At 53.1% G+C, this 12320-nt stretch overlaps 1 protein-coding gene across 1 annotated transcript in view; it reads right to left on the bottom strand.

The window, feature by feature from the left end:
• TMEM163 (transmembrane protein 163) overlaps positions 1–1879 on the bottom strand; it is a 47505-nt gene extending 45626 nt beyond the window's left edge. The window contains exon 1 of the mRNA XM_039913131.1: positions 1748–1879. Within this exon, the coding sequence (XP_039769065.1) occupies positions 1748–1879 (132 nt within the window). The remainder of the gene's footprint in view (positions 1–1747) is intronic.
• Positions 1880–12320: the final 10441 nt, after the last annotated feature.

Genomic DNA, 12320 nt, shown 5'->3' on the forward strand with positions numbered 1-12320 from the left:
GCTCTACACGCAAAAGGTCTGTGACTCAGTTTCTTCATCTGTAAAATGAAGATAAGATACCTGCTCTCCCTCCCTTTTATACTGTGAGTCTCATATGGGACAAGAACTGTGTCCGATCTGATTATCTTGTATTTAATCCAGTGTTTATCACAGTACTCGGCACTTATCAAGTTCTTAACAAATATTGTTATTATTAATAACATTATTAGTTCAGTATATCCTGAGCTGCTGCCTCTACTTGACCTGCTGATTTAGGAGAGGGGGGTTGGGATAGAGAATCTAAACTGAACAGGAGCAGAAGCAAGATCAGGGATAGAGACAGGAGCAGGGACAGGACCTGGATCAAGGGCAAGAGCAGGGGCAGGGATAGGAGCAGAAACAGGGATAGGAGCTGGGACAGGAGTAAGAGCAGGAGTAGGGACAGAAGCAGGGAAAGGGACAAGAGCAAGGACAGGAGCTGGAACAAGGGCAGGAGCAGAGATGGAAGCAAGAACAGGGATGGGGCAGGAGTAAGGACAGAAAGAGGGATAGGAGCAGGAAAAGGCAGGAGCAGGGACAGGAGCAGGGGTGGGAGCAGGAAAAGGGACATGAGCAGGGCCAGGACCAGGGGTGAGGAGAGGAGCTGGAACAGGGATGGGAACTGAGGCAGGAATAGGGGCAGAAGCAGGGACAGGCACAGGGGCTGGGGCAGGGGTAGGGGCAGGAGCAAGGACAGGAGCAGAGACGGGGCAGGAATGAGACCAGGGACAGGAGGAGAGACGGGACAGGAATGAGGCCAGGGACAGGAGCTGGGGCAGGAACAGGGATGGGGCAGAATCAGGGACAGAAGAAGGGACAAGGACAGGGGCTGAAGCAGAGATGGGAAATGGGGCAGGGACAGGGTCAGTCCTGCCTCCCTCCATCCTGCTTCCTCAAGGACAGGATGCAAAAGGGCAAAGCTCAGGGTCAGAAAGCTCGGAGATGGGGCCTCTCAGAATCCAGCCAGAGCCAACACTGTGGTGGTGGAGAAGGAGGTATTGCAGCCCTGGGGTCCCTCAGGGAGCTGAACTCTTTGTCGAGTAATGAGGTCCCCAGCAAAGCAGGATCTGGCTGGCGCTCCCCTCGGTTCCCCTGGAGACTCAGGGTGAAATGAGCTGGGCTATCAACCTCGAGCCCCACCACAGGCAGAGAGACATCAGGATCACCTGCAGTATCCAAACCCCAAACCCCGAGGGAGTCCTGCCCGCCATGTCCATGGAGAGCTGAGTGGGTCTAGTGCTGTGCAGAGCTGGGTGGGTCTCGCTGGCACATCGGGTCTTGGGTCACTGCCCCAGGACAATCAGCTTCTGCCTGGCAGAGCCCCAGGGACCGTTCTGCCCCCACAGCTCAGAGGTGAGCCACACGTTGTCCTTGCCCCTCCTCAGGGACCTGGGTGGGGATGTTTTAAGACTGAGCCAAGGGGATTCACAAATGAGACCCCCGAGACCTCAGCCCCACTCCCTGGCCCGACAGATCCCTCCAGCCAGGGGAGGCCTGGGCCATGTCGCCATGGCACTCTGGGGGACAGAGAGCCCGGGAGGGCTCAGCAGCCTGGCCGGGGCCTGGGCCACGTCTCCATGGCATCCAGCGGGGCAGAGTGACTGGGAGGGGCCAGCAGCTAGCCCGGGGCCTGGGCTGCATCTCCATGGTACCCTGGGGGACAGAGAGGCTGGGAGGGGCCAGCAGCTAGGCTGGGGCCTGGGATCCTCTGCCGCAGCAGGGAGCTCACTTTGTAGAGTGGAGCAGGCAAAGCATAGAGAGGAGGCCCTGGAATATCAGCGTGGTCTGGGGCCACCAGCCAGGAGCTAAATCTGTCCATCCGTCCGTCCATCCATCTGGAAGCATAAGCTGCCTGGACCATGCCCGTGGTTTGGGTTTGGTGAAGGTCGTTGTCCCCTGAGTTTGTGGGACCCCAACTCCTCAGAAAGTACCACGGTCTAGTGGGTAGAGTACAGTCCTCAGGGTCAGAAGGACCTGGGTTCTAATCCTGTCTCCACCTCTTGTCTGCTGTGTGACCCTGATCAAGTCATTTCTACTTCTCTGGGCCTCAGTTACCTCATCTGTAAAATGGGGATTAAGACTGGGAGCCCCATGTGAGATATGGACTGTGTCCCAGCTGATTAGCTTATATCTACCCCAGCATTTAGTTAAGGCCCTGTTACATAGAATGCATTTAACAAATACTATATTTGAAAACAAGCATTTCAACGGTCAGGGTCAGACCTGTGTCCTGGCAGGAGACTGTCCATTCCAATGACCGTCTTGCCCAGTGCGCCAGACTCACCCCACTGGTCACGGGTCAGTGCAGCAGCACCCAGGCTGGGGGCATCAGGGGGCAGGGGGGTTCTCTTCAGGCTGGTCTCTGCCCCGGAGGCTGTGGAGATAGACTGGAGTGCTTGGATGGGCTTGCAAGGAGACACTCTGACCCACCTCAGAGGCTGAGCAGAAATGGCCCACCTCTCCTGACCGACCAAAGCAGTGTGCTGTCTCCCCACCCTGGAGTGCGTTGTGCCCTCCATTCTCACTGGAATGTCCTCTTGGCCATTTGTCTCCTCCCTCTCTCTCCTCAGCCTCCACCTCTGCCTTCATCTCTATAATACAAGGAGCTGGACATCTGCTGTGATCAGAGTGATGCTTGGACAACTACTTCTTTTTAAGGTATTTGTTAAGATCTTGTATGTGCCAGGTACTGTACTAAATGCCAGGCTACATACAAGTTTATCAGATTGGCACAGTCCTTGCCCCACATGGGGTTCAGTCTTAATCTCCATTTTACAGATGAGGTAATTGAGGCACAGAGAAGGTAAGTGATTTACCCAAGGTCAAACAACAGACAAGTGGCAGAGTTGTATTAGAACGCTGGTCCTTCTGACTCCCAGATCCATGTTCTACCCACTAGGCCATGCTCTTCCTCTACTGTGTGCAGAGCACTGTACTAGATGGCTACTGTGTCCAGAGTGCCGTACTGGATGGCTACCGTGCACAGAGCACTGTACTGAGCAGTTTCTTTGTGCAGAGTGCTAACCTGGACACCTGCAGTGTGCAGAACACTGGAATGAGTGTTTGGGAGCATACAGTAAAAGTTTTAAAACATCATCTTTGCCCTTGAGGAGCTTACTGAAGAGTCCACCTTTCTATTTCCCACAAGAAGAGATTTTTTTTCCTTTCTCTTTGAGTGAAAGAAAGTTTCCAAGGAAGCAGTCCCAGGAAATGTTGAGAACATGAATTGGAAATCAGATTTGTAGATCAAAGTGGCTGTTGTTTTTGGAGTATTTCAAAAGCCCTATTGAGGCTTACTGACAGATGCAAACGAGGCCCTAAATGACCAGGAGAAAATTGAATTTTAAGGGTCTGGACAACATTGTAAGATACAGTTTCTTTGTTTTGCATTGTCACCTACATAATGAAACCTTGGTCTTTACTGCATGACAGAACGGCCCTCTATCCACAGTCAGAACTCAAGAAATAACATTGATTAATTGATAGACACACACAACACACATGAATACTAGGCACAAGATGATCAAATTGTCTGGACTGTCCAAACTGGTTTATACAAGTTGAACTCTTGCAAAAAGAAGTAGTCCCCTCACCCCAAACCTGTCCAGGGTCCAGCTCCACATGCCTCAGTCTTTGGCATCACCAGAGCAATGACCCAAGTGTTTCCTGGAGAGGGGTCTTTGCTGTCCCAAGCCAGGGACCCCTACAAGAGCAGGTCAGTTCTAGGTGCTCTTGAGACTCTCCTGTTCATGAGCCATCTTCCTGCCCTCTCAGAAGTCAGTCAGTCATATTTCTTGAGTGCTTACTGTGTGCAGAGCACTGTACTAACTGCTTGGGAGAGGACATTAAAGCAATATAACAGACATAATACCCTGCCCACAGTGAGTTTACAATTCAGGAGGGGAGCTTCTTCCAATACGAAGGACAGCTAACTAACTGTAACTTCTTACTAATGTCTTCTAATGCAAAGGATAACTAACCATAACACTTACTCAGGCCACCTTCCAATATGAAATTCAATGAGCTAGGCATAACTATTTACTCATGTCTTCTAATATGAGGGACAAATAACCAGCCCCAGAGTAGGCCACATCCTCGAGCCCACCAAGCCTGTCTTCCAGGCTGGACTCAACTCTGCCTTCAGCATAACGAGAAGCAGTCCAGACCATGTGGCAGTGCATTTTTTTTGTCCTTTGGATCACTTACTCAGCTACCTCATTTTGCTATATCTTACTACTTCCTGCTCTATCCTTGTTCTTCCTCCTGCTCCCGCTATTTTTGACTAATTGTATGTCCATTGGTCGGCTCCCCTAACAGGCTATACACTCCTTGAGAGCAGGGAATATGTGCCTTTCTTCTATTGTGCTCTCTCAGGCATTTAATCCAATGCTTAGCATTCAGTAAGTACTCAATGTATACCAATGATTGATTGATTGATTGATTGGGCATAGACCCAGGGTTACCCTGAATGCTGATGGGACTGTCACCTTGCCAGGATGTTCAAATAATAATATTGGTATTTGTTAAGCACTTATTATGTGCAGAGCACTGTTCTAAGTGCTGGGGGAGATACAGGGTAATCAGGTTGTCTCACGTGATGCTCACACTCTTAATCCCCATTTTACAGATGAGGTAAATGAGGCCCAGAGAAGTTAAGTGACTTGTCCACAGTCACACAGCTGACAAGTGGCAGAGCTGGGATTCAAACCCATGATCTCTGACTCCCGAGCCCCTGCTCTTTCCACTGAGCCTCCCTGCTTCTCTAATGCCCAGTAGGGACCCTGAAATACTACAAAACCCTAGAGTCTTCTTCCACAGTGAAAAATCTACACTAGACTAGAGGTAACAGGGACATCCAAAAAGCAAAAAGTGACCAAAGCCTGGCATTTTCAAGGAGGATGAAGCTTTGCAAACCTCCCAGTTGCCAGGGATCCAATGGAAGCTAGCATGAGCTGATAAACAGGTTAATTCACCCAACTCCCAGTGATCTATCCACCAACTACTGAGAGCACAAGTATCGGGACTCCACAGACAATCCATTAAGCCCATTTTAGTCCAATCTAACCCTGTTGCATGAACAACATGGGTTGAGGGCTTGGGTGAGTACATGAGATGCAAATGGCATTTTCTCTGCCCTCAGGGAGCTTGCAGTCTAAGGAGATGGGCAGACAGGAATGATTTGCTCCCAGTGGGAGCAGGAGGAAGAGCAAGGACATCACAGGAAGTAGCATGAGTCTGTCAGGACCACGTGGCTGAATAAATAATTGAATGGACATCTGACCCTGAATCTGACCCCACCTCAGACATCTATGGCGATGACCCCAAACAGGACCGAGGGAAGTACCAACAACCATTGGTCTGCTTCAGGGCCTGACTCAGGGGCCTGGCCCCCATGCCCCAGTCGGAGAGGAAGTCGAACGACCTCTCCCTGCCCCATCTCCCTGACACACGGCTGCATGTATCATCTTGTTGAAACGCTGCTCGGAAACATTATTCTTCAAATATCTTCAATAGCCACCTATCTCTTCTCATCCGAAAAAGAAACGCCTGACCTTTGGCTTCAAGGCTTTCCACCAGCTGGCTCCCTCTTATCTCTCTGCTCTCTTCTCCCACTCCTCCCTACCTCACCCTCTTCTCTTCTTCTCACCTAACTTGCAGCTTGCTCTCGACCCCTTGCTCACGCCCTTCTTAGTGTCTGGAACTCCCTCCCCCATCAAATCTGGCAGACCTCATCCCTCCCCTCCTTCAAAGCCATTCTGGAGAGGACGCAGGTATAACTTCCACCTGTCTCCTGTCCTTAGTGTTCCCTTCTATGAAATAGGAATGAACTGCTGGCCACTAACCAGCAGGAGGGGAAAGTTACTGCAAGGTCATCTGCTGCCTCCTTTCTGCTTCCGGCTCCCTGCTATTTGGGGGATCCAGTTGCAGCAACGGAAGGGAGAAGGTTACAAAGATGGTTTTTCACGAGCCTGAGAGCTTGCGTCGTGGGATTAGAAGAATAAAATCGTTTGTAGCGTGGGGGAGGAATTTCTTTTGACGCCAGACTTGGGAAATTCATCTGCTTTCTACCTTGGAACCAGACCATCCCAGTTCTTCCGCTTCCTTTTTGGTTCCTTCTTCTGCTGAAAAAGAAACTTGCCGGTTCGCCCCTCCCAGATGTTTGCTTGAAAACCTGAACCCTTTTTAGACTCTGTGAAGACTCTCACATGAGACCAGAAGTGTGGATCACACGGATGGTGTCATTTCCACAGCCGACGCCGCTCGCTCCTTTTTGCGGCGGCGGCGGCCGCTGCCACCACCACCACCATCACTACCATCACCACCACGGCCCCGGTGCTCCAACAGCCCGGGAACTCTGAAGCCTCCTCCTGTGGATGGTGGCGTGAATCTTTCTGCAGAGAGCAAACTTCCAGAAGGCAAAGCTCCCAAGCACAGGCTAGAGGTGTGGGTCAGAGCTAAGTTACGAAATGATCTGTCAGCTGTTCCACCAAGAGGCTGTTTTCATCCAGGGCCAGAGTGAGCTCATCAAAAAGCTCCTTTCTGGAGATGGCAGTCACTCAACTTTTCAGGTCCTGAGTCTCCACAACTCTGGGGTCACGTAGGCAGGAGTCCAGGCTCTGAAGGGGAACACGCTTTGCTGGGGTCTTGGAGTGCTCTGGACAGGGGGTATCAAGCAGACACAAAGCCCTGTGACAAGGTCCCACCCTTGAGGCTTTAAGTAAACTGAATCCCATGGGGCTGAAGGGAGGTGAGAGGGATCTGGCCAGAAGAGAAAACCTGCTAAGAGATGGGGCAGCCAGAGCAGTTCTTAGGAAGGAGGCATGAAAAGAGAGGATCTCGGGGATCAGGGCTGGAGCTGTTTTCAGTGTTGCCCAAGCGATCTGGGAAGGGGTACGCACAGCCAAGTCTCCCATGAGGAGAAATCCTGGGCAGCCGGCAGGCCCCGACTGCAGAAAGACCTCTCAGGTCTCCGGAAGGTGGCTTCCCAGGGAGCTTGGGCAGAGAACCCTCCGGGGAAAACTTTCAAACTGCAACTACACGGCCTTTCAGTCGGGGCCTCTGAGCTCTCAGTCACGACTCAGGAAAGCGATCTTGGAGTCATCAACTGAATGCTGGCACCTTCAGGAAGGGCCTAGGAAGAAAGGAACATGAGTAGAGCCATTGTAGTCACTGCCTCTTCAGAAAGACAAACTAGATCACTGTGGCTTAGTGGATAGAGTCCAGGCCTGGAAGGCAGAAGGACTTGGGTTCTAATCCCACTCTGCCACTTGTCTGCTGCATGATCTTGGGCAAGTCACTTCACTTCTCTGTGCCTCAGTTACCTCATCGGTAAAAATGGGGATTAAGACTGTGATCCTCATTAGGGACGTGTACTGTGTCTAATCTGATTAGCTTCTATCTATCCCAGTATTTAGTACCATTCCTGGCACAGAGCAAGCATTTAAATACCATTTAAAAAAATACCATTTAAAAAAAAAAGAGTCAGGGATGGAAAAGGGAGAGTCAGGTGTGATGGATGGTCTGCACTGGGTCACTAGAAGAGAGTCCGGGATAAAGAGGGGAAAGTCGGGGGTGTTGGGTGGTCCATGCTCGATCACTGGGGGAGAGTCAGGAATGAAGAAGCAGCAGCACGGAAGCAGCGTGGCTCAATGGAAAGAGCCTGGGCTTCGGAGTCAGAGGTCATGGGTTCGACTCCCAGCTCTGCCACTTGTCAGCTGTGTGACTGTGGGCAAGTCACTTCACTTCTCTGTGCCTCAGTTACCTCATCTGTAAAATGGGGTTTAACTGTGAGCCTCACGTGGGACGACCTGATTACCCTGTATCTCCCCCAGCGCTTAGAACAGTGCTCGGCACATAGTAAGCGCTTAACAAATACCAACATTATTATTATTAGTATGAAGAGGGGAGAGTCAGGGCTCGTGTATAGTTCATGTTGGATCACTGGGAGAGAGTCAAGAGTGTTGGGAGACCCATGCTGGGAAATTATTTTGTTGATGGAGCTATTTATAATTTATGCCTCCTTGTCTGCCCAGCTAGATTATGAATTGTTTGCAAGCAGGAACCAAATCTTACTTTTGTGGTTTCCTCATGGAGTGGGACGAAAAAAGGTGGCAAAAAGGAGCCCTGAACATTGCCTGCTTCATTAAACTCAAATCTGACTCCCCAGAGGAAGGACTATGTGTGCTGAACCTTTACCCGAAATGTGGATAGGATCTTACCATCTTTAAGCTCGCTTTCAAAAAGGAGGGACTGTTACGTACACATACACCCAAATACACTTTGCCAAGGGATTAGTGCTGTGCTTGGCACTGCTTAAGAAATCGGTTAAACACCAAGGTCCAAAGGACTGATCACCGGCTCTGGTGGGTGGAGGCCTAGGACCACGGCTCTCCATGGGTCCGTGGGCTGTGGGGATCGGCCCAGCCCGGAGCCTCGGATGAGGGGTGGTGATTCTCCTTCACTGAGTCATGAGGGCCAGAGACCGGTTCTGAAGGGAAGAAAAAGCAATTTAGACGAGTGGAAAGAGCACAGGCCTGGGATTCAGGGGACGTGGGTTCTAATCCCATCTCTGCCACTTGCTAGCTGTGTGACCTTAGACAGATCATTTCATTTCTCTGTATCTCAGTTTCCTCAACTTTAAAATGGGGATTGAATACCCTCTTAGGTTGTGAGTCCCATGAGAGACAAGGACCTTCCTGATTAACTTGTATCTACCCTAGCACTTACAACAGTGCTTGACACACTGTGAGCTCTTAACAAATACCATTTAAAAAAAAAAGGGTTGAGAGGCCTGGGGAGCTGACAACAGGACTGTCCAGTGTCTTTCCTGGATTCCATTCTCCATGATGGTCTAGGACCTTGGCCGCCTGGGCTCAGACATTTACCACTAGGTGTCAGTGGTATTAAGGAACGGGCAGACAATGTGGGGTTTCTCCTACCTGATTTCTGGGCACCTCTCACAGGGCTCCAGGCTCAGCCAAAAGGCAACAGCCGATTCCCCTGCTTCCCGATAGACCCCTGGGCTATCGTATCCCAACCCTCCCCACCCGCGCCCCCCCTCACTCTCCCCCCTCCCCCCGCCGCCATTAGCGGCAGGTGGGGACAGACGAGCTCAGTCCGGAGTTGGGGACAGGAGAAACCCTTCCAGTGGCTTCGACCCTGAAACGTTCCACTTCGCAATGGAACCCCAAAGGTAGAAGGAGAAGGAGAGGCTGAGTTCAGGGCTCCTACCCAGGGGATTCTGAGAAAGGAGGGGAGGGGAAAAGAGGAGAAGAGAGGGGAGCAGTGGAGAGGAGAGGGGAGAGGGATGGTGTCAGGGGAACTGTGAGCCCATTACTGGGCAGGGATTGTCTCTATCTGTAGCCAAATTGTACACTCCACACGCTTAGTACAGTGCTCTGCACATAGTAAGCGCTCAATAAATACTATTGAATGAACAGTGGGGAAGGAGAGAGAAGAGTTACTCTCTACTGAGAGTCTTCTCAGCAGACAGGTGGGCAGAAGAGGACATTCAGCAGTGGGCAGGCAGATGGGCAGGAGGTCAGGAGAGCTTGGGGCGGGAAGATCAGAGGGATGGCTCAGCCCAGTCCTCCCCAGGAAGATGGCAGCACCAATTAGGTTAGGCTTCCAGAGGGCCTGTCATGGGCAGTCTGTTGTCAGTTGCAGAACAGCCCAAATGGGAATACTGAGTTGGCACCCGTGATTCCTAGAACATGAAAAAAGACCAAGGATGGACTGGCCTGGGCCTGGGCTGCCTCCAAACTCCTACTGGGAAATCCCAGCTTGGCCCATGGAGAGTTTGAACAGCTGCACCTGACCCTGACCCTGACCCTAATCCCATGCCCTGGGCCCGCGCTATGAAGATCCAGCTCCAGCTCCCCTCAAGCTATGTCAGGGTGAGGGAATCCCCCTGCAGAGAATCTGGTGTCCACTGGGGAGGGCTGAGAGCCCCAACCTGGTCTGGGAGGCACACTGGTAACCCTGCCAGCCCTTCGAGGAGCAGCATTCTTAGACTGTGGGACTGGGCCCAGGAGCTCCACAACATAGAATCCACTGGGAAAATCCAAACATCACTTCCTCTGAGGAGGCTTCCAGCCTAGGTTGACCTGGCTGATCCCAACCACTATGTCCACACACATTCTACTAGAGGGATGTGAGAAGCAGCATGGCCTAGTGGGAAGAGCCTGGACCTGGGAGTCAGAGGACCTGGGCTCTCCTCCTGGCACCACCACTTGCTGCTGTGTGACCTTGGGCAAGTCACTAAACTTTCCTTTCCCTCAGTGTCCTCATATGTAAAAGTAGGATTCGATGCCCGTTCTCCCTCCCACTTGGACTGTGAGCCCTAACCTGACAATCTCGTATCTACCCCAGGGCACAGAACAATGTTAGGTACATATGAAGCACATACCCAGAACCAACAGCATTATTATCCTCCTTTAGCCTCTGCACTTCAGCAGCTCCAGGTGGCCGAGCCAGGCCCCTGAGCTCCATCCCAAGGCGGGAGAACCCTGCTCTGGAGAGCCGATGGCGTCGCCCCCCAGGGATCAGGGAGAAGACCCAGGAGGACTGGCCTAATTAAACACATCTCCGTACGTCTCCGTTTTCTTTAATCATTTCCCTCCTCTCTTGAGGCACCGGTGCAAGCCGACCAAAGTCCGATCCGAGCCGTGCCAAGTGACAAGTCATCACTCGCCCACCGCAGGTGGTGGGAGCCAGTACTCCAGTGCCAGGAGGTGGCCAGCCCGGCCTGGCTCTGTCCTCTGTCCTCTCCCCTAGAAAGGCAACAAGATTCCTTAAAGCTCTTCACTCCAGGGGGCAGCAGCCAGGAGCGATCGGTGGCCAGGGACAGCTGGGTTTCGGGCTGACTGGTTCATTCACTGGTGTCTGCTACTCGTACCATCCCCTTCACTCAGCCGGGTCCAGGGGCAGCTGAGCCCCCTGCTCCACGGGTCAGCTGATCTTCCAGGACAGAGAGGCATCTTACTCTCTTCTGCAAAAGTCCTTTCGAGCACTGACAGAGCTTGGAGCCTGGGTTAGTTTCCTGGGGAGACAGGCAGTCCCTGGGCTGCCCGTGGGAACACTTGAACTGAACTGACTAATAATAATTCTGGTGTTTGTTAAGTGCTTACTGGGTGCCAGATACCGTGTTAAGCGCTGGGGTAGAATCAGGCAAATCAGGTTGGACACAGTCCCTTTCCCACAGGGGGCTCACAGTCTGATTCTTCCTTTTTTAGATGAGGAAACTGAAGAAATGGAGAAGTGAAATGACTTGCCCAACACACAGACAAGTGGTGGAGTGGGGATTAGAACCCATGACCTTCTGACTCCCAGGCCCGTGCTCTAGCCACTACACCATGCTGCTTCCCCAAAGTCCATCTGTGCATTTATCATAGTGGTGCCAGTCTATGGGTCAGACCACAAGCCTTGAATGGTCACTGCCAGGACCTCAGTTTAGAGATCTAGAGACTGCGGACATGAATGGTGGGCAACGGTTGGCCTTGGACACACCCAGTCCTGGGCAAACAGCTGCTCCTGGACACACAGTAGTCCCTGGACACATAGCAGCCCCTGGACACAGCTGCTCTTGGGTATACAGGACCCCCTGGACACAGGTGCGCCTGGACCCACAGCAGCCCCTGGGCACAACTGCGCCTGGCTGGACCCACAGCAGCCCCTGGGCACCACTGCGCCTGGACCCACAGCAGCCCCTGGGCACCACTGCGCCTGGACCCACAGCAGCCCCTGGGCACCACTGCGCCTGGACCCACAGCAGCCCCTGGGCACCACTGCGCCTGGACCCACAGCAGCCCCTGGGCACCACTGCGCCTGGACCCACAGCAGCCCCTGGGCACAGTTGCTCCTGGACACACGGTACCCCTTGGACATAGATGCCCCTGGACCCACCTGCCCCTGGACCCACAGCACTCCCTGGACTCAGATGCCCCTGGACCCACAGCACCCCCTGGACCCACCTGTCTCTGGACCCACAGCAGCCCCGGACCCAGCTACCCCTAGACAGTCGGCCTCCCCTGGCCTCCCCGGGGCCCCGGCCGACGACGGCCTGTGCTGCCCACCCTGGGGCCGGGGCCGATGGCGCCCTCTGCCGGCCGCTGGGGGCTCCCTGCCCGCCTTGGGGCCGTGCGGACTCTGACCCCAGGGCTGCCCCGGCCCGTCCCGGCCCAGCCCGGCCCAGCCCGGGCCCGGCCCGTCTATTATGGGCGGAGCAGGGGCCGCTCCACGGGCCGGAGGGAGGACGGACAGACCAGAGGGAGGACGGACGGACAGACCGGAGGGAGGACGGA

This window comes from Ornithorhynchus anatinus, chromosome 9 (genome assembly GCF_004115215.2).
Source record: "Ornithorhynchus anatinus isolate Pmale09 chromosome 9, mOrnAna1.pri.v4, whole genome shotgun sequence".
NCBI classification, from domain to species: domain Eukaryota; kingdom Metazoa; phylum Chordata; class Mammalia; order Monotremata; family Ornithorhynchidae; genus Ornithorhynchus; species Ornithorhynchus anatinus.